The sequence below is a fragment of the Channa argus genome, chromosome 1, assembly GCF_033026475.1.
Source record: "Channa argus isolate prfri chromosome 1, Channa argus male v1.0, whole genome shotgun sequence".
NCBI lineage: Eukaryota > Metazoa > Chordata > Actinopteri > Anabantiformes > Channidae > Channa > Channa argus.
The window spans coordinates 32,979,662-33,003,192 of record NC_090197.1 but is presented as its reverse complement, the minus strand read 5'-3'; the positions used below and the strand labels follow the sequence as shown (position 1 = coordinate 33,003,192).

The following is a 23,531-nucleotide window of genomic DNA, read 5'->3' as shown; positions in this document are numbered from 1 at the left end:
GGGTTATTTAATGTTTATTCTGAATACAATTTATATTTAATACATTTTCACACACTAGTTGATTCTCTATCATGACTCTGATTTCCTGTCCTGCTTTTATCATTTATGTTTCAGAAACCCGAATCTACAGTGGTTTCCAATTTCCCATGGCTGTCATTGTGCTGAAAGAACCATTGATGTTTACAGGTCACACTAATCAATTAAAATCATATTTGCAGGACACAACTTTTACAGACGTAACAAAGACTCAACTTCAGCGACATCAGTGAGCGATTTTGAGTTCAGGGTCAGGACTTCTGAGTTCTTATTTCTGCAACTAATAATCCATATAAACCCTCACCTTAGTCTGTCAGTATCAATAAGAAGGGGGAAGGAAAAGACAGACGAAAAAACAAGTCTGAGTCACTCTTGTTGGGGATGCTCCACTTCACCGCGAGGGGAGGGCTATTTCAGAAATGTCTTTTATCTTGCTGCTGTTCTCCCATCTCTTCATCCCGCCTCCTCAGCAATACCAGTTCTCCTCCTATTCTCTCTCTCTGTGTATCTTTCCTCCCCACACTGCTACAAATAGTTTCACTTTTTCACTTGTGTGTTTTGCCTTGTGAATACTCACCCCTAATTTAACTAAGTAATAAATCCAAGGTTATCGTGTGGAAATATTTAAAAATACATAATGTGAATCAGAAACTGCATTTTAAATGAAAGCCTACATTTAACTGATAAACCTCTCTCAATGTCTACGATTCTCGCTTCAGCCCCACAGCCTTGTTTCTTTCCTTAGCATATGTGTTACAATGTTATCGTTGCATATATTTCTATTTAAAGCCGTACTTCCCAAGCCTCTTTGCAACACATTAAAAAGGCTTGACACGCCACATTAGCTTTATAAAACTGCAACCATTAAACAGGACAGAGAGGAAAATAATACGCTGTCACAGTCATGTGATGTCCCTTAAAGAGAGGCCATGACACTGCACAATCTGTGGATAGCAGACGGGGGTCAATGGTATTTTGAGTTAGCTTACTTTACCACCAAATGGTTGGGGCTTGCCACAAGGCACAAGGATGCCAGAAAGTGCAAGGGGTAGTGTGTAATTTTCTGTTATTATTAACATAGGTTTTGATAAAATAAGCTTTTCTGACACACACACACACACACACACACACACACACAGTCCTGATATTGTAAACCCCACCAACTCGAATTGCCAAGCAGATGACAACAAACACAGTGATTCATTACGTTTGCTTATTGACTTGTACGGACTCCAGCTGTACCTAAAAGTGAGCAGCCTCGACTTGACCAGAACTGTTACCCTCACTATTCCCAGATCAAATCTCTGAGGAAATCGAGCTGCCCATCAGGAATGCCTGATGGCTAATCCAGAGGCCTTTTAGTTAGAAGGGCATCAGAGTATCATACCAAACTGTCTTGCACACACACATACCCACAAACACACAGTTTACTGGAAGTGTAGACTTGCTCCGGCCAAATGTGAATGAGATTACCTTAAAAATTTGGGGATGCACACACATTGCTATGCTAACAACACATGCCCAGAACCCTGTGCATGAACGGACTTTAAAACAAGTGTTCCAAACTGTAAGCCTGTGGTATCTCCTACAACAGGCTTCCAATTTCCCAAATTTCTTGCTCATTCAGTGTGTGTGCTCACGCTGCACTACACCATTTCAAATTCCTCACTGTGTAGGTGGCATCGACTGACATCCCTTTGACTTCATTAGGGAGCAGGGACCCAGCAACAAAGCTGGCTCTGGGAGAAAGGGGGGATTAAAGAAAAAAAGAAAAGGGAGTGAGAGCAAACAAAACAACAGAAAAAAGTACCCCTAACCTAATTTCCTCTGATTCAGGCTGCTCCGATGCAAAATAACAAAACAGAGCAAAAACAGATCTTTTGAGAGGCTCAAAATGAACCAACTAAAGGATGAGAGTTTCAGAGTGCCCTCAGCAAAGTCTGCGCAAAATAAACGCCCTCCATCTCAGAGCTGTAAAGCGCAAAAAAAGCAGAAGCATCCTCTTTTATGGCATTGAACTTTGGTAAACCAACTCAAAGCTTGTAGCATGAATAATTCACCACAGCTTTTTTTTAAAAACCTCGATACATGCACCAGAAATGACAAAGAAACCCCCTTCCAAACTGTTTTTGTCATCAGATCTCTCCATCTCTCCTAGAGAAAGAAAATGGAGGAAAAAAACAGATGTTCTTGGGCTTTTCATTCATTAATGAGCATTTTCCTTCTCAAAAAAACAGCTTTTGTTGGTTTAGGGAAATCTCACAGCGCTCTTGCCTATGGGAATGAGATAAATCTAGTTAGCCGGTGTGGCAAAGGGGTGAAAAATGTGTCATTAAAGCTGTAGTACAAAGTGGATTAGACAATGTACAGCATTACAAGCTTCTCTAGTATGATAAGTGATGATTAGTATTGTTCGTCACTTTTGTAAAACTCTGAGGGCACATAACATAATGCAAGGCAGCAGCTTCCACTGTAGGCACTGTTGCTGTGCTACAGGGTGTGAACAGGGATCCATGTGCCTTACAGTTGGGTGGGTCTCTAGCCCATTTGTATACTAAAGCTTATATCAAGTATGCACATGACCAAGTCTCAAGTATTGTTGCATTTAACACAGTATGTAGAGCGTGAGGCTTGGCCATACTAAGGAAAACTTTTTATATTATGCTGTATGTGTACTGTCAGTACTCTGGATGCTTTTAGTAAGAGTGAGGGCGTGCTTTCATTAGTCCTCCCCATTCCCGCTCAGGGGAGGCTACATTTATTAAGGGGGGCTGATGTTGCACAACACCTGCTGCTGTGCTTCGCTCCGTGCAATAAAGGGAAGGGGGTGCAGTATGCTAGCTAGTGCTAGAGGTAAGCGTTGCTCGTTGGACTGAGGCTGATGAGCTGGGGCTAATTCAGGGGGTGATTATGTAGTTTGCTGGACCACTAAACCTCTTTAAGCCCGTAATTACTGCCTATTTGAGCGAGGGGAGGCACTCCAAAGCAATCGGTACTCGCACCAAGCGGCGCAGTGAACGGCAGCCACAGCTGGAGGTGGGCTGCCTCAGGGCTGCCTGGGATGGAGGGGGTGTGTAAATGGGGAGTAGGAGGGATCCACAAAGCCTCATCCCAGTCAGGTACCATAGAAAGCTGAGCAAAAACAGCAGGATGCACCTCGGAGCACCAGCATGCTAGCTTCAAGCTACAGTGCTTGGAGCTAGCATTCTCGCAGTGATCTCTAATTGTAAAAGCAACTGTTCTTTTGTTACTACAAAACGTGGGGCTAGTGACACAGAGCTGCAGTGAGACAGTTTGCTATTACAGGTGAGTTCAAAGCAACAAAACGTATTAAACAAGCAGGCCTTCTAACCACATAAAGCCTTTTGACTAAATTGGGCTTTAAAGTCAGCGAGGGGGTGTATGTGTTTTTTTTAGACTCTATATCCTTGACATACAAGAGGGAATCATATTCTCAGATTGCACCTCAACCAATGGGGAATAAATTTCATTTCACCTGACGTTAAAGGAAATTTGACTTTATGTAATGCCACTGAAATCTGATCTCTCTGAGGAAGCAATTTGGGGACCACAGAACATTCTAATAACCCTGGCAATATTATTATGTTATTATCATAATTACCCTTTTGCCCCCGACGTTTTAATTAGAAACTCACCGTTAGCCCCTTAGGGGGGGTTAAGGACCTGGGCTGGGGGAATGCTGAAACTGGGTAAAAGTATTTCACAATTGCTCCCTTATGCTTTTTGGAGTAGCAAGAAGAAGACGGAGGAGGATACAGCCAGTGCTACAGAAAGATGAAGGTTCTTACTCTACCTCCTTCTTGTCTTTCTCTGACATCTCTGTCATTCAGAGTACACCTACACCCCTCCCTCCTTCCTTGCATCCCTCTATCTCCCCATCTTTCTCACCCATCTCCAACCCCTTCATCACTCTGTTCTATATTTAGCATTTTGCTTAACTGTCTCATGCTTTCTCCTTTTCTCTCGTCTTTTCTTCCACCTCCGCTTAACTCCTCCCTTTGCTGCTCATCTTTTTCCTACAATTTTAATATCTTTCGCTGTTACTCCTCAGCTGAATTTTCCCCTCCTCTTCAGCAGTGGAGGGCCTTCTCCATCAGTGCACCGCTTTTACAAATCAATGACTTAATCTGTCGTAACAAATAAGTGAGCAGCACCCTCTGCCCTGTTCACTTCCCTTTGCCATTGCTAACACCACAACAGCGTGCCTCAAAGAGTGGAAAGGGGAGGGATGAAGGAGAAAGCTAAAAAAATATTCACTGCGATATATTCCATTTTAAAAGGAAAGAGCATTTTGGAAGAACGGAATGAATAAAGAAAAAACAAATGAGGACAGAAGAAGTAAGACTTAAAAAGAGAAAAAAGTGTGTTTATAAGTGTGGGGTTTCTTACTAAATCTCTTCTCCAAGCCCTCAGCTCTGTCTGACTCCTCTACCATGAGTTATTGCCTGTCTGCATTCTCTACCTGGTTCGCTAGGTAGGATTTTTCTCACTCCACTGGACACACACAGACACACACAAACAAACAAACAATCACACATGCCCACATGCATACGCGTGTGTGTGTGTCTCACAGATGCACTTACAACACACACCTGACCATCACCCTCCACAGGGGGACCTTGGGTTAGCTAGCCAAGTGTAAACACTCTACCAGCCTATGGCCATAGCTGCTATGCCACCTGCCTATAACACATCATAAGCTTTTTTACAAAAAAAAAAAAAGATAATGTTAGAAAAGTAGGTGTAAAATGTTGAGTAATGGATACATATCACAAAACATCTCATCTATAAATCGTTTCCTCCCTATTGCCTTTGAAACTGCACAAGTACACGATATTGCTATAATATCATGGTTCAAGGCCATTAAAATGTAAGGCAGCACAGCTGTGCATTATAGCAAAATGGACGTAAAGGACATCATGGAAGAAAGTGACAGTGGGAGCAAAAAGTCAGACAGGCAAAAGGCGTGCATAAACGATAGGAAACCCTTGTGTTTTTCCAGAAAGAAGAGTTTTTTGTCTGAGAGGGAAACAAAGACAAAGTGTAGGGAAGAGAGGCTGCACGCATGGGAGAGAATACAAGTGGGAGGAACTGAATTGATAAATTAGTTCAGCCAACGCGCAAACTGATTACCACGATGGCAAAGCCACAGGATCCATCGAGCACACACACACACAAGGAGACACAAAATCCTGCACACATTCACAGCACTTACAGAAAGAGGCATGAAGCTGAAACACACACACAAAAATAACAGCACAAGTGCATATGCAATCACACACAGATGCACGCACCAAATGTATCTAGGGCAGGCTGCTGCAGTTGCTGTAAGTAAAAGGTATTGAGCTGCTGACTCCAGCCAGAAAAGATCCCACAATCCTCTGGATCACCAAACACAGTCTAATGGATCAGGACTAACAGCTAGCGCTAATGTGATTTCACACTTAGCAGGTTTAATATATCACTGTCTGAACAAAATCATGTGACACACAGCTATGCTAAACTCAGTTTCTTGAAAGTTAGTCATTTTACTCCCAAAGCTTTGTTTAAGAAGTTTTAAACCAAAAGGGCAAGTATTTTTGAGGTTGTGTATTTGCTTACAGTCAGAATGAGAGGCTACAGTTGCTAATCTCTAAGTGCAGGATAGAAGCATTCCATCAAGTTAACCACAGACTTATGACAACATTTTTCCCTGACTCTTCCACACGTCAACTTGCCACTCACTCTCCAATAAATACCACAGTGATGGTGGGGAACTCCACACCCCACCCAGCCACTGACGTCACCACTAAGAGCTTATGTTAAATTGTGTGTGTGTTTGTGTGTATCCGGGAGCAAGCCTCTTCTTCGGATTTGCAGATGATTATAAACTGATTAGTGGGTACGAAACCAAGAGTGATTTTTCACATCTAAGCTATTGGGCCTTTGTTTGTGCGCGCACACACACACACACACACACACACACACACACACACACACACACACACACACACACACACACACACACACACACACTCTTATCACATACAGCTGATAATGAAAAATAGAACTACTGTGAAACACAGCTTCAGCATGAAGCCATCAATCATCCTGACGTACAACAATGAAACCACACACTGAACTGTTTCATACTTTCCCAACTATGAAATTATATGAGGGCAGGGGGGAGGGGAGAAGGAGAGAGAAAGAAAAATTGGAAAGAAAAAAGATGACGGGGATGGCGACAAGGTAATTGAGAAATCAAAATTGTTATTACATATCCCAACCTTTATATTAAATCTGTATGACTTAGAAACATAAGCATTTTAAAACTAACCACTGAGGCCTCATTAAACCGAAACCAATAATATATCAAACTGAAACAAAAAGAAGCATCTAAATAGTACAAACACCCATGAACCCTGTGTGTGTGTGTATGAGAGAGAGGCATATTAGATCTCATGACTGTTGAACCCCTCCAGTGCTAGTGACTGACCTTGAGGGTCTGTAAAGTTCTCACGTTCTCAAGGAAACACCAGCCCCCCCACCCTCACTAAGGCCCGATCAACACACACACACACACACACACACACACACACACAAAAACGCTTTTAGTCTAGATCTAGGGCAGACATTTTGGAAAAGTTCAAAGGGGACATGAATTGAAAGTTAACTGCCCTTAAGGGCTTTTAAATAGAGGGGTAAAATGATACAAGGTAACAAGGAGAAAGTGGAAGAACGCCCTGAAATAAAAGGTTGTCAAATTCGTAAAGAGACTTTGTGAAAGACCTGAAATCGATATATATTCTTATTTGTAATTAATTCGTCAGCTGGTTTTGACTGTGAGAGTGGCAGAAATCATTGTTTGACTGTAAATTTAAAAAGAAAATACTCAACTAAGCATGCACAACATAATATATCTGAGTGGACTGAGGTATAAAAAAATTTTTTAACTTGTGTGTTCAGACAATAAACTGAGCAATTTGACATTTCAGTTGGATAAGTTCTATTGCAAACAAGATACAAGAAATATTTATATGTAGGATGTAACCACTATGACTTCCACAAAGACAATGCTTTCGATGAAATTATTCCAATACGCAAAATATTAGAATTTTATGTTTGCATAAAAAAAATCTAAGTATGCAGGATAGATGGAAAACACCTCTGACCTATTTTTACACACAAGTTTCCACGCGTGTTACCCATATTCTGAAATGCCAACATCTACTGTATCCCTTCATCTATTTATCCATCCATCAGTCATGTAACAGATGGCCTTTCAGGAGTCCATGTCAGGACTGATGCACACCCCTGGCCATACCTTTACCCAGAGACACACCTCCTGGCACCAACACCTCCACTGGAGGAGCCGATCTTACTACATCTCACTAGCTTCCTGAAAAACACAGGTTATCAGCCTATCAACTTCATGAAATTGATGCAAAAGTGTATGAGTAACAAGTCTGTGTGTATCTGAGGGTCAGTCCACAAAAGAGAAGCCCCCAAAGAGAGCTGTCTGCCTTTGGTCCCCAGGGCCTGTCAAGAGGGATAATTGATGATGTTTTCATTACAAGGTGTGGGGTAATGTGGGGGTTGGGTCACAGTATGAGGGTGTGTGCATGTGTGTAGTGGGGGTAGGCAGGTTGACTCAGCTGCCTCCTCATTGACAGGAGCTACTCCTGTGATTGGTCTGGACAAGCCATTGCTTCCAAATGCTCTCGTACAAACACACACACACACACACACACTTCCACAAACACCAGTCCCTCACAGACCGATGCATGCACACAAACACACAAGCCCAAAGCTAATTCCAATCCCAGAGATAAAGTATCTAAAACTAAATAAAAATGCTGAGAATAGGACAAACTTGTTCCCTTGTTTTCCTCTGCCGCTCTGTCTCATCACAGCGTCACGCCAGGCCTTTGGCAGATCTGTCCGTCTGTCGTCTCTTAGGACCTCTTTGAAATCCTAATGCAGTGGCGCCTAAGATTCTGACTAGCACTTAGATTGAATTAAGACCTAATCGGAGACACCAGGCCACATAGGCCACCATATTACTTTACAGTATGAAGATGGACATTGTGCCTTTGTTGATGTTTATGAATAAATATGATAGAAACAGTCAGCTGATGTTCTACTTTTAAGCTCCCTTCCGGATGTATTTTTAAAGCAATTAATAGGGTGCCCTGGTGGCTTGGATGGTACGTTGAAATTATTTTTCATGAGAAACGTATTTTTTTGCATTGGATAACTAAGATGACAGTCCAGGAAAAAACACATTTACAAATATTGAAGAAAACAAAACATCTGTCTGTTCTGGATTCAATTCAAGCACTGCACCATTATCATACTGTGTGTTATTTCCCTTTCTCTTTCCTGTTTCCTTCTTATCACTATAACTTACTAATAAAGCTCAGCTATCTGTTGTAAATATGAAGACAGGACCACTGGGCAAACACCTTCCCAGCCCTGTGTTGCTGTGGCGATTCAAAGCTGCTGTGGGTGACCAGGGTGCTGACATGTCCAGGTTCTAGCAACAAACAGCTGAAGACAAATGGCATCTGAGGCAGTGTTGAACTTTGACCCGTAGTGAACTTTTTCTCCCCCTTCTTTTGTTTAGATGAGGCTTTACATATCTGAGAGTTTAAGGAATAAAACATCAGTTTACACAGTGCTGCAGTTTTTTATGACTACTATCAATAGAAATGTACTTAAACGTTTAAATACTTTGTGTAACACATCCTTCCAACCTAACAAAAAATAATGTTCTATATTTATTTGTAATAAAGTTTAGTGTCCATTCAATTTCAAACAAATCTTGCCTCTTAATGCGATGATAAGTGCATCTATCTATCCACCCAACATCCATCACCTCCTCTAACTCCCCTCTCACCCTGCACACACAGTTTGGATTCCCCCACCACTGAGGGCCCAAGACAGCAAGGCTCCTGGCCTCCTCTACCAGTGCAGAAATGAATTATATCACTTTTCACACCTGTTTCTGCTCAAAAGTCCTGCTGCATGCTGCAGTGGGGGGAACAGCACTCCCTCAGCTCTGCTACATCTGCGTACGCGAGCGGTTAAATTAGACTCTAATTGTATTAGTGGGGGATTATGGTTTCCAGTTGGATTTTTTATACTCTCTCTCTGTGCATTTTATACTTTTAAGGGGAGGAAAGATGAGGGGGGAAAAAAATCAGCTCACTGAGGGTTTGTGGGTTGGCTTCTTTTATGAGCTGTGATCACGGCTGCCCCTCGTTACACTGAGTCTGTGTACAAATAGGAAGGGAGGAGAGCCAGAATGAGAGTGTTAGCGATAATGTGTATGAGAGTGTGTATCCCAGTCTGCCAGGCTAATATGCCGATGCTAAGAATCTGAATGCCAACAACCACAACCCCCAACCCACCACTCCCTTTCATACACACCCACACTTTTTTTTTTAGCAAAGCAGCAATCTAAACGGGAATACGGGTGCTGTGTGTAGCAGGGAGGCAAGGGTGAATTCCATCTAATTACTCTATCACATAATTTCACAAATTGCCTTTTCATAGGGGAGTGGAGAGCAGAGCACAGGGCGCATTGGGGATTGGAGTCCTGAGTTTTCATTTACTACTTATTTCTTGTTAAATTAAACAAGAAAATACCATTCATGAGGAGAAGAGGGTGCAGGGGTGGGTGGATTCCAACTGCACAACAACAAGGAAAGGGGAAACACAGATTTGGGTACCTGCTATTGCTTTAATTCAAAGCTTGTCTTTTGGTGGTAACACAAAGCAGGGGGGCAGTTCAGCCACTTCTGCAATCTTAACAAATAAACATATTTTCTTAGGTCTGATTTCAAAATCATAAACACACTTCAGATCAATCTATAGGTATGAACACAAGCTCGCTGATGTCAAGGAGATATTAGGGTGTTTGTCAAGGCGAGAAATGCATTTTTGCAGATTTTCCTTATCAGTTGTCCCATTCATATTTTAATTAAGAATGTCAATGGAAAAGAAACATCAAAATACGATGAGGACAAAAATGGAAAAGCCCACCCCCCTCATCCTTTATTTTGGTTTCCCACCAAGTTTACAGCTGCATGTCAAGCTGGCAGCGGGTTGCGTGGTTCGGCTATTGGTGACAGGCGGTAAATGCTAATGTTTTGTAGCCGTTCCAAGTCTGAGCAGCCAAATTCTTCAGATGAACTTGTCCCACAAGCACTGTCAACAACATATGAGCTCATAGGGCGTGTTGGCGAGAACTCAGCATACTGTGACTGTCGTCACTGTCACAAATTCGATACCACTGGTATATCTCTCCTAACATCACACAACAGAACAACACACAACAGCTTTTCTACCATTTGCTACCAATTCTCATATTTTTATCTCCTACTTTTAATTTAACACCGCCACCATAAGCTGTGGAAGATTCATTACACTTAAAGTACTCTGGCTTTGAGTGTGGCTCTGATAATACCTCTAATCTATGTAATTAGAACATTGTCCAAAATGCTCCGAAATCTGTCCTCTTTCCTGTAAGAATGTCACTGGAAATTTGCATCCTTGATGGATAAACTATGTGTTTTGGTACCTATAGTACCAGAACTCTATTTTTCCCCGTACAGGCTATGTCAACCCGGCACATTCAGATTCACAAAAGTAGCTATTCAAATTTACAGTATAGTCTCCTTTTTTCTACTGTATCTGGTTTCTTGTGCACCAGTGTCAGATTCCTGCATTTTTATTTACTTGAGAAATACCAGATTCTGGCTCCCTTATTCTAGCATGTTTGGTGCCACAGTGCCTTGTCATCCATGTGTGCCTTGTTGACATTGTGTCTATTTCTAAAAAAGGCCAGATTCACATTCTCCATTCCTCTGTGAAACAAAGACAGGCTACTCGATGATGTATAATCTGTCTGTGCTTATGTTTGTACCAGCATAGACAGTGAGACATACTACTAGTGTAAGAGATACTGTAAATGTTTTTACATTAGAGGTGTTATGTGTACCACTTATATACACATACATATGGTGATTAAATTAATAATGACAACAAAGAATGATTAGGGTAAACAAGTGAGACCACTGCAAGTATTTATCTGACATCAGTGGTATTTTTAATGCCAGTATTTTTCAGAATTAAGACCACATTTCTAATAAAAAAAGACAATGTTGTTCTTCTCTGCCTGCTTTTCGCTTTTGTATGGCTTTACTGACTAGGATATACTTATTGAAAGTGATTTTTTCATCAACCTTTTAGGTTTAGGTTTCCACTTAAAAAACAAGAGCTTATTCTTGGTTTGTGTCATATAGCAAGTTACCCTATGTCCCATTGTGTGACTGTATGTTTTTTCCTCTTTTTTGCTAAGAGAAGGATCACAGTCAAAAGATGGATCATGGGTCCTTCTTATCCCACACTTCATCGCCTTGCCTTCTTTTCCTCACCTTCTCCTCTCTCTTGCTCCCTTGATACTCACTTATATACTTTCACCCTCTTTGAGATTTAACAGTGCAGAAGCCACCCATACGCCAAACTTATAGTGTAATATGACACAGTAGTTGTGTTGCTAGTTTTGTGTGTGTGTGTGTTTTACTATGAGTGTTCTGGACTGTGTTTCCACAGACAGGATGTATGTATTTTTCAAACACCTTTCCTCTGTGGGCCCGAAGGGTTCGAGGGTGTATGGGTCGAGGTCAGGGAGTTGGTGGAGAAGTTACTTTCTAGGTGTATGTGTGTGTGTGTGTTTATGCAGGGTGATTGAGAGCTCTTGGTTTTTTGAAGGAGGTGGTGAGGGTCATACAGAAAGGGGAGTGCTCAAAGAGAAGGAAAAAGTTTAAGCAAGCTTATGAGATGGTTGTGTAATTATATTGTGTGCACATATATACAAAATACAGTACTGATGCCTACATCCCACATTACGGTCAATGCAATAAAAAAACTTGCAATGAAAAAGATTTGGCATCAACACAGTTGAAAGCAGACAGAGGTAGTGTAGGATGCATACCACCAGACTTTAGAGGACAGGTTACAAATAATGGAACAAATAGTGGAGCCCATGCAGTATCCAAGGCCCAACAGCCAAATTACTTTCCCTAGCATCCTCCCTGTTGACTTGTGCAATTCAAACCAACACCCACTCAGCTAAACTGGATCATGTTCTCTACAAACTCCTGACAAAGGCAGAATGTGTGTGACGAAAGTCTAGCTGAAGTTGGAAACATGTTTCCTTAACATAACGCTTAGCATAACGCATAAGACTCAAATTCTAATCTGGAATTTCACTCAGTACCAGAATTTGCTGAAATGTTTGCTTTACCACTCAAAGAGACCACACAAACTGCCTTATACCTTATTTAACCCAATACTGGAACAGTGTTGTATTTTTTCCCTTCTTTCTACCTTTGTTAACCATTATAAATGTTAGCAGAGGATGTCTAGCAAATCTGAGTCTGGCTGGTGAACCGATCATGTTTAGAATAAATGCTAAATAGGATTTTTATCATTGGCTCAATTTTAAAATTTACTCTTGGATTTTCCAGCGTCTAAATAAAAAGTTTCCCACACCATTTCCCCCTCAGACAATTTGTGATTGTCAGCTGGTGATAACTGCATTGGTATTCTCTGCAATAATGGAGCAAAAATAAAGCAGAAGCACAGGCCTTTGCAGCATCTCAGGCATCTGTTAAATAATCACAGATTTGTTCTTAATAAGGTTCATCTATGTATCTGCAGCAGTTGTGGCCGGGGGCATCTCTCCTTGGCTTCAACCTTATTCGGTTTCAGCAGATGAGGAGTGAGAGCGCAGGCTGCTAAGATCACCAGCAGATTACACAAGCCTCTGACTTTGAAGTGTTCACCGTACAAACCGGGATACGTCTTGGGATGGGGGCATGGGGGGTGTTTTGGTGGTGTGTATGTGAGTGCCCGTCTCTTTGTGTGTGTGTATGTTCCTTTGAGTGCAAGTGTATTTGCGTCAAATAAGAAATGAGCAAAAGAATCAATGTGTGTCTGTGTGTAGAACAGTAAGAAAAGCCTGTGGGTGTGGCATGAGGTTTAGTGTTGACATGTGATATGAAACTGAGCACAAATGCTGTTTCAATCAACTCACTGTTAGGTGCTGAAAGAGCCATGCTCTCATGATATTGGTGGCCACCTTAGGGAAGATCCCTCTCTTCTTGTTGCGTTTCTTTTCCTTATCCGGGTCATCGTCATCACCTGTGCTCGGTGAAGCCACGCTGTTGTCCAGGCCATCACCTGTCACATGACAAGAAACAGGAAGAGACAGCGGAGATCAGACACACTGTTTGTTTACTTCCTGCATTCGTTGTGCCTCTGCGTTCAAAGGGAATAAATACGATTTCGAAGGAATTCTGGAGGGCTTTGTATGCACAGATGGAGGGGTATAGAGACAACAATGGCAAGTAGAGAATGGCTGGAAAACAGCACCTCATAAATGCATTCATTTTTAATACATTTATAAATAACCCTGCCTTTCATTCTTCTTCCCCCGCCACTTGAAAACACAGCAAGCGCTCGCATCTTTCTGCGAAAAAGAGAGGGAGAAGGGGAGCACAAAGGACTTGTAAGGTCGCATTTCCCCACTCTCCCATCCAAGCCTTCGCAGAATTGAAAATGACAGAGAGATTTAGTCTTTATTATCCTGAGGGGAAAATAGTTATTGAAGCGTCGCCCCAGCGCATTCTGCCATTTTACCTGAGGTGGAAAGAGTAACACGGCACTACAAAAGGGGAGGTTGCGAGGAGGGGGGAGGCAGAAAATAAAAAGGAAAATAGGTGGAAAAAAGAAGTCAGAGGCACAAACAGCACTAACAAAGCTAGCTGCTTTTCATAACAATGGCGTCATGGCTGCTTACAGCAACCTGTAGGGCTTCGATAAGGCTCTATTAAGGCCAGTTAACCTCACCTAAGGGGAACACTGAGACAGCTTAGAGTATTTGAGCACAGAGGAAAAGTGAAAGGAAGATGCTCTGCAGGCCTATTCTTTGCATTCAGACTCAGCAACATGAACCCCCCCCCCCCCCCCCCACACACACACACACACACACACACACACACACACACGCCACATATTCGAAACTACCTAATTATTGTACGCATTCTATACTGCTCAGTGGAGAGAAAGAGGCTCTTTCCATCTGTGGTTGTGAAAAGCCTAATTGTTATTATCGTTATTCAAAAATGTGAGCCACCCTCAATGAAGATGATAATCATAAAAGAAACATGAGGCGAAGTAAACAAGTAGCACCCTCACTGCTAAAATTTTCATTGGCTGATAACAAATTTTTGTCCCATACTGCTTCTCGTCGACTAGAAGTGAGGGGAGGGAGGAAGAAAAAGAAGAAATAAAAACGCTGAAGCATTGCACTGAATTGGATCCAGTTATTTATTGATTACACACAAAGCACTTCTAAAGCTTCTAGGTCTATTCACTGTGGCGGGAGTAGATAACTGCATTCAAGTGGGCCTCCACTCCGCTAAGTTGCAGAGGGTGACACCCAGCACCTAGCTAAACCCTAAACCCCTGATTCATAGATAATTAATGTGAATGTTGGTGCTAATCCGGTTGGAGATGACTTTTTTCCAGCCTGCCACATCAATGGAATAATCAAGGGCCTAAAACCGAGGCCTTTGCTCCCCATTACCTCAGGCAAAAGAATTCCTGAAAGCATGCCTGGAGGGCACCTGAATTATATACACCATTAGGAAAGAGAGGCTCTCAACGATCCATACGAAACAACACTCTTGGCTGGCTCTCAGTCTTTCTCTCTCTCTCCCCAACTGTTCTGGCAGAAGGAGATACATATGCACACATATTGAAGCCTTTTTTTAATGAACCTCGTGTGGAAGTGGAGGTGATGATATGGCTGGTGGGGGAGGGCTAAAACAAGAGCTTGCTTTTCATAGATGGTGCGATATGTATGCAAACACCAAATGCACATTAATAATGCACAGATGCCTGTAAAGCTGGTGGTAGATTTGGGCTACTGTAACATCACCAAAAGGTCAGAAATCGGATTCAGGCCGAAGGGCTTATAACCAAATCTGCAATCAAGTCTGGTTATTGTACAGGACAATCTTTTAATTATACAAACCGAAGCACACTTTCAGTCTCATGTCTACACTCAGCTATGGACTCATGCCGTCCTACAGCTGTAGAGTACGCCTGTGAAATAAAAAAATAATGAAAAATTGCCATCACAATTCCCCAGAGCCTTAGGTGATGCTGTCAAGTTCATTATTTCCACTTCCACAGTTGAAAACCCCAAAATATTAAATCTTAAGCCAGAAACATTTTTACTCAACAATTAATCAATTATCACTGTCAAATAACTGATGCATGAATTGATTAACTAGCTAACCATTTCAGTACTACACACACACAGAAAATGTACCCTGTCCACCCAGCTCCTAGATCCCACTCTGTCTGAGAGCACACTCACATTGCAAGCTTCAGTTACATTATTAACCCAGGACAAATGCAGCCTGGGTTTAACAAGTGAGTTTTTTTTTTCTGCCTACTGTTTGAGGGCAAAAATACACCCACCCCTCTGTCTCTTGCTCTCTTTTTCGCTCCCTTTATGTCTCTCTGTCTGGTGGAAAAGAGGGGTGAGACAAGTCGAGGCCCTGTAATCTTAGACCAAATTTTCATTGGAAGCAAATGCTCTCAATCCGTTGTAAAGACCGGCTCATGTTCAGCAAAGCCTACAATAACAAACCTAGGGGTTTGTCCCATGCGAGTTAGGAAAACGGAAGCAAACGGCCTGAGTACCAGCTCAGTGAGTGAGTGAGTGACTGACTGACTGACTGAGTGAAGGAGTGAGTGAAGGAGTGAATGAGTATGCATGCAAGTGAGCAAGTGGGAAAGAGTGGGCGAGAAGGCAGGCTCAGGAAGAGGTGAGAAATCGTGAGAAGCATAGAGAGAAGGGGGAACAAGGAAAGGAGAGCACAAAGGATTTAGAGAAAGTGTAGATGCTCAGAGAAAAACTGTCATAAGAAGATGCCTGATTGTAGGTGTTTCCAAAACTCTTTCGCATATGTTTTACCACATAATTAATCTAAACCAGACCCACAACTGCCATTAAGTTTTCATCCGACTTCAGTATTAACTGCACCACATCAGCTACATTTTCAAGCAGTGACATTAATTGATTTGTGGTAAATGTTATGTAATCAGCCTTTACAATCATTACCCATTACAAATCAGGGTATTAAACAAAGATGTTTGGCTGATCGATAATTAATCACAACCCAGCCAGCAGTAAATCTTTACTCATGTTATATCTACTTTATATGACTGAATGAAAGCACATGCTATTTGGTAAACTGACAAAAAAATAAAACTTATAGTCCTAACATAACAGAATTTAGGCCCTAGGATAGAGAGGGAACCCCTAACGACCCCCAACGATATTCCCTCCATTTCTCACTCTTCCCAAATGCTTCTAAGTAAGTCTGACCTATAGACACTTCCTTTACCTAGAAGGGAAGAAGGAAGGAGGAGGGCTGGGAAAGGATTGTCAATTTTATTGGCATTTCCATTTTCACTGCAATTTGATACCAATCACCTCTGCAAGGTCTGGGGCTAATTTCTGCTTTTCTTTAAGCTCGGTGAGCAAGAGGAAAGAGACGAGAGAGCAGCGAGGGTAAGGCAAGAAAGGTGTTGAAGCTGTGTCTGGCAGCCATGTTGGGGAAATGTCAACGATCTTACCACAGCTTGTGAAAGAGAAAGAGGGGGGAAAAACAGGGAAAGAAGGCATATGAGAGATGGTGAAGAAGGGTAAAAGGAGGACAATGAGGGAGATGAAATAATTCAAATTCAGTCAGAGCAGAAAAGAGAAAAAGAAGTGAAAGCTTGAACTCAAGCCACTGGAGAAAAACTAGAGTTAATCAGTTGAAAAAAAAAATCTTATCAGGACAGTCAGTCAGTGCATGTCCACTGTAATGGAGATAATTATTTCTCCATTTTGGAGTTTGAAGCTGACATCTTTTAATAGCACAACAGAACATTTGCACCTGAAAACAAAACATTGATGCATCACTGTTTTCATCACTTTAATAAAATATGTGACTACAAAATATTTTTACTTTTACCTATGTAAATAATCTGAGTGCTTCTTCCAGTACTGTGATATGGACCAAAATAGCTGAGATGTAAAAATTTGGAGAGTGAATATGTGACAATGACAACTGACAACAAGTCAGTCATGCAAAAAGCAGCCTTGTCAGTCAGTCAATCAGCCGTTTATTCAGTCAGTCAGAAAGATAGCCAGGCAGCTAGTAAGCCAGTCAGCCAATGAATCAGTCAGTCACCCTCTATACACAGACAGCCAGGCTCATTAAGAGCATCAGCAGGCAGTAACCCTGGGCTGCATACATACAACATGGAGCAGCTAGACTAGCAAGCTCTAGCCTCCCTATGAGGAAAAGCCACAGGCACAACTCTGGGCCTGGCCCACTGATCGGCCATGACAACGTCTTTGCAACTAGTGAGAGGAGGGGCTGGGATGAGGAGGGGTGAATCAATGCATAGCAGGCATGTTTGGGTATGAAGACTGCATGCATGGATGTGCATTCGCCTGTATGTGTGTCTATCTCTGTCTTTTTTTGAATGCATGTTTCCAGCCGCAGAATATTATGTGTGTGTGTGTGTGTGTGTGTATATGTGTGTGTGTGTGTGTGTGTGTGGCAATTAGTGAGCAGGCCAGTGACTGGAAGGAGCCAGGGGCATTTCAAATGCCCCGGGGCCAACTAAGGGAAGGAATATTTTATCAGTCCCCTCACATGCTGTATACACAAATACACACTTGCACACAAACACACACACTGTGAGCAAACAGATAATGACGTAAAAAGTAGGTTAGCTTTCTTCATGCAACACTACTACCTTCATTAGCATTTGCTAAACAGGCACTTCTATGCTCATTCAGCTTCGATGGCTTTTATTTAAGCCTTTCTGCCACTTCATGTTTCATTCTTGCCTTCCCCTCCTTCCTACTTCATTACTTTCTTCTATCCTCTTTCTCTTTGCCTTTTGGAGTGTGGGGTTGGAGGATATTTGCACAGTGGTGGGGATGTAAGAATGAGGTTTGTTATCTTTCTCCACTGTAGGTGGGAAGTGTTCCTTCTTTGTAAATCAAACAGAAAGAGGCAAATGATATTTCACTGATTAAACATGGTTAAATTGTAAGGTGATCTGGGCTGCTCAAAATCTTCACTTTGGATGTGTTCAATCTAGGTTTTCAACTAGTGAGTACTAATGACACCTTCATCTCCCTCTCCTGTCTTTATCACTTCTCTACATCTGTCTCAAGGCATACCCTGACATTATCAAGCAGTATCTAGGCTAATCTGTTATGATCTGATTATAAACCATCTCTCAGCATAAGACAGAGATTGGTACCACCTGCCCCCTCTGCATGGGCACACGTACCATTTCTGAGGTGTCAGCCATTTTTCTGCTGCCTGGAAAATTAACAGCCACAGATTCAACAATCAGTCGACTGTGAATTGCGATTTTGTCAGACATGTTGCTTCCAGCACAATGCCACAGAATTATGACATTTTGCTTTCTAATAATATTTTTTACTTAATAGTTCAACCGAAGAATAGGGGTTATGAGTACTAGCTTTATGCCAGATGTCATGAATCGGATCCTGTTAGAGAAATCATCCACATATGGCCAAACGTTTCTTGAACTATACTGTAAGATGTTTTATAGGCCGTGGATGGACTGAGAGAGAAAAGTGGTGAAGATAGGCCTTTTGAGTTTATGACTAAGGGCCATTTGTGGCAATAGAGAGCAAATGTGTCTTTCACTGCGAGTGTGAGTGACCTGGAGCTGATCCCTTGTGGGCCACTCCTAGAGTTTCACACCCCAGAAAGCTCACATGACTTTGGGTTGGCTGCCGAGGCAAGGCCCAGGCCTTAGGGGCCTGCTTTCCCTGTCCACATGGGACGCACACATCCTATATTGGTGAGGCGAGAAATTCACTCCAAACATGATACAGCAAACACACACACATCCTGATGGACATTCTCTGAAGTGCTCTTCTTCTCGCTAACTGTCTCTCAAACACACACAGACTCTTGCACACATACACATACATTACATTCCCAGAAATCCTCAGAGGGGTAAACAAAGGCTCACAAGAGGGTGGGAGAAAAGAAAAAAGTGGCATTTATTGTATTCAGGCCATTCATAAGCTCAAGACTTGGGGAGGGGGAGTTAACAGGGTTTGCAGGCAGTGGGGGGTTCCTTTTTGCATGGCTCTGAAGCCCCTCCTACTTCCAAATATTCTGAAAACGCAAGAATTCCTTGCAATCCAAGCCCCTAGTGTGGGCACATTTTCAAAAGTATCTCTCACTTTAGTGCACTGAAAACAAATACACACGAACACACTCCCGTGACCCTATTCCCAGGTTCTTCCATGAGGCAACATTCCAATAATGATACACCCATATATTTTAAACCAACACGCAAACATTTACTTCAATACAACACATTCTCTGTGACCAGTGCTGCTCGGCTTCCTTTTTTTTCCTAAAGAGAAGGAGCGGCAGCGAGAAATACCCTCAACTATTCTGCAGATAATGACATGCGCTGTCGACAAAACAATACGACTAGTCTAGACTTCCCTTCCTGCTTTAGCCTGTGAGACGCTCCAAGTTTTTATTTTTTTTTTATCTTTCTTAAAACTCCATTCCAGTCTTTTGGATTATATCAGTCTGAAGCACTGACAAATATCTGTTGAACATTCACTGGCTACAGAATAATGAATAAATACATTATGACAACTTTACATTAGAAAGTTGTCATTATTACAAAAGAAAAAGAAAAACGCAGGGCTTGCCAGGTAAACAATCGGGGAGAGCTAAGTAATTACTTCCTGTAATCAAAGACAATTCTATTGAAGTAATTACAGTAAATAACAAGTGCTTTGCAGTAACAAAGCCAGTTACTTTGAATGATGACAGTTTTGTGGATCAGCGCTGACAGATTCAATAATGACAGTAAATGAGTCATTTACAATGGTTATTTGTAATTAAAGGACACTGGAGACTACTTGTTTTGAGAATCTGAGCCAAGTTTGGAGCAATTATCTCATTTGTGGTGATCTGATGAGGAGGAGAGCAGGAAGTCAGACACAGGGAATATGTTTAACTAACAACAGTTTGAATTAAAAAAACAAACAAAAACAAACACAGGCCAGTTATTACATTAAAAGTTCATTAAAAGTGTCAAAGCCCCAGGTTGATTGGGTTTCCATGGCTTTTATCAGAGGGTTTTAAGGGCACCGTTATATTATATTATATTATATTATATTCATATTGAAGGCATTCATGCGTGTTTAAACATGTGAAGGTAATATATCATTGCATATTGCCTATGCAATAGTTAGACAGGTAATGTATACTAATGACAAATGTTTCTCAAACTACTTAAATTTTCTTTTATGTGGTTGTAAAGTTGCTACATTTTCATGTCTGACAATTAGAAAGCAATCTGAAGACATCACACTGAAATTTGGGAAGCTGTGCTGAATGTTTCTCACATTTTGAAGACGTCATGATTAATCTCTTACAACATATGAAATATCAGGCTGTTAAATTCTTTCTGTGTATTTGTGTGTTAGGCCCATTCCCTGTTGGCTGTGTTTGTGCGTGTGTGTGTGTGTGTGTGTGTGTGTGTGTGTGTGTGTGTGTGTGTGTGTGTGTGTGTGTGTGTGTGTGTGTGTGTGTGTGTGTGTGTGTGTGTGAAGGGGGGGGCAGGCCTGTTGACATAGCCATAGGTGATGGCAAAAATGTCAGTGTAAATGTGACTGCTCTCTCTGTGCCATTTTCCCGTAAAGGGTCATCACCACAGGCTGCCTGACACGCTGGAAACTGCCTCAAGCACAGGGCACCGACACGACATTCAACTCCAGTATGTCTTCACACACAGAAACACACACAGACACACACACACACACACACAGCGACTGCCTTTTATTCCCACTTCCAAATCAGTCGTGAGAGAAAGAAGGAAGGAGAAAAGAGACTGATGGTACAAGCTAAAATGAAAGTGTAGGGCGATGAATTCAGCCTTTCATGTTGAGCACTTTTGCTGTGTAACTATTGATTTTTCCCCTCTTGCCTTTGTGTTACAGTTTTCTTTTTTTAACCTGAAGATAGAAGGCCAGACTCAGTTCAAATGGGAGTACTTGTGAGGGGGGCCCACAGATTCATTGCCTCAGTGAAGGGAAGTCCTTACACACAAACCCACACACAAAAAATGGTAAGATTCTTGAAATTGTGACTTTTCAGCCTCTTTCTCACTCTCTCAAATGTTTCACTGGTTCTCAGATAGATTTTGCCACCTTCGACTCATCGAGCTTCAGTTAAACTTGCCGCATAACTAACACTGAAGTGTGTGTGTGTGTGTGTGTGTGTGTGTGTGTGTGTGTGTTTGGGGGAGGGGGGGGGCTCAAATGGACTATGGAAGAAGAGGGGGGAGGGGATGGTAGAGAGGACAAGGACTATAACAAAAGCTAAGAGCACTTAACAGCACAATGGCACGGCGGTCTTTTCCAAAAGCCAGCTGATGTGCTGAAGGGTGTCCCAAAGTCCTTCAGTGCAGATGACAGACAAAAAAAAAAAAAAGAGGGAACCTAAAGGAAAAAACATCCTATTTAAACACTGATGTGGACTAAAGTTGAGTAAAATATATATAAATATACCACAAATATATATATTTGTAACTAGATGAAAACTAGATGTACTTATAGAAGCCATCAAAATACAGTATCCTTTGTCAGTAAACTCAAGCTCACTGTAAACACATCTTTCCTAACACGAAGATAATTCGTGACTTCAAAGAGCCCTAAGTATGAAGGTATCATTTTTAGCCAACATGAATTTACTGAAAATACATCCTTTCACATGATCTTTGCATCTTTTACAATAGGCTACATTTAGTGAAATTACATGTTGCAGCATTTGTTTTACTGTTTTTTTCCAACCTATCAAAACCAACAGTTTAATTAACTGAAATAAAGTGGAAGTGTATCATTTCAGTACCAACAATCAGTTTGTTCTGTCTGTAATCATCTCTTCATGTTTGGGGTGTGGTTCCATTAACCAAACTTCCAGCTTATTTTAAAGAGCAAACATGTATAACTTTCACCCATTTGTGCATTTTTCCACATGGTGACTATCTGCATGACACAGCCTCTGATAAACACTTATAATACAAAAGGATTTCCCACTCATGCTTACCTATCAGCGCCAGCCAAACTGCAGTATGTAGTTAGATAATACTGGCACGCTAACCCTGTGGTGGCACAAGCTAATAATAGCGCATTAGCTCCGAGTGAGTGTTTTTTTTAACAGAAGGGTTTAGTAGTATGAGGGAGTATAATATAGTCTGCACCCATAAGCTCTGATTACTGAAGGGGTGGATAGAAAAACAGGATGTCATTATCTGAGCAACAACCTACTCTTATATTTTTGTTTGTTGAGTTGTTGCATTTACATTTTGAGGCGATTTTCTGCTTTCCACATAAGTAAATCATTAAAAGGGCATTGAATGTATTGCTCCTTATTCAAGATATGCACACACCTCTGTTGTGACAACTACTTTGCTTCACAAGCTGATATATAAAATTCACTTTTAAAGTTTCTCGTCCAAAATAATGCCGTATCTCCACTTCCTCCCCTGCTTGTCAATGTGTCCTCGATAGGCACAGGATGTGGTGTAGTGGGGATGTGGGGGATTTGTAGTCCTATCAGCCTCTCCATGCGCAACAGCCCTGATAAGGTTTTTGGGACGGGGCAGAGGAAGAGGAAGTAAATTTACAGCAGGCCTACTTCCTGTTGAGCATGGAACGCATGTGGATGGGAGTGATATGCCCCCCATGGTCGCCGTTGCTCTCACCACCAAGTCCCCCTCAAGTCAGTTTTTGAAAGAGACAGGTCTCTCTGGGGGTGACTTCCTGTAAGAGAATGACCTCTTTGCTGCTCAGGAGAATCTCAGTGGAACAAAGACCTTGGACAGCCCATGGGAGCTAGTGTGTACAATATATAAAAGCAGTGTGTGTGTGTGTTTGTGTGTGTGTTTAACACTGCCACTCAGGCCTTTACTCCAAAGGTTATCACTATTGAGAATCTCAGCCAAGTCCCTGCTCATCTCTTAGAGTTTCACTGGCTCGGAGCGAGAATGCACGATCGGGTTACATCCAAATGTGCGCGTTCACACGTGTGTGCGCCGCAAGTGGCATGCTTTTAGTTACTCGGCAAACACACAAAGTAAATGCCCATAATGCTCTCAGCCCACCCTGCTGCTCTTGTGTTTACCTGCATGTTTATTTGCAACCTCGACCTCTCCTCACTGTTTCTCTAAACCTGCTGAGGTCTTTATCTTTCAGTTGAATCCCTAAAGCAGGTATCCATGACAAAAGGACCAAAGGAAGGGGGCCTCAGGGGGCAGCATGTTTGGTCTGG

The 23,531-nt window shown here is 41.9% G+C and overlaps 1 protein-coding gene across 2 annotated transcripts in view; it reads right to left on the bottom strand.

Moving 5' to 3' along the window:
- The window catches only part of LOC137131807 (homeobox protein Meis1-like), a 69,110-nt gene that overhangs the window by 20,129 nt on the left and 25,450 nt on the right, over positions 1–23,531 (bottom strand). For both annotated transcript variants that reach the window (XR_010915040.1, XM_067513590.1), the window contains exon 8: positions 13,142–13,287. Coding sequence is in view for 1 of the 2 variants with exons in the window: in XM_067513590.1 (XP_067369691.1) it covers positions 13,142–13,287 (146 nt within the window). In the remaining variant the exon portion in view is untranslated. The remainder of the gene's footprint in view (positions 1–13,141; positions 13,288–23,531) is intronic.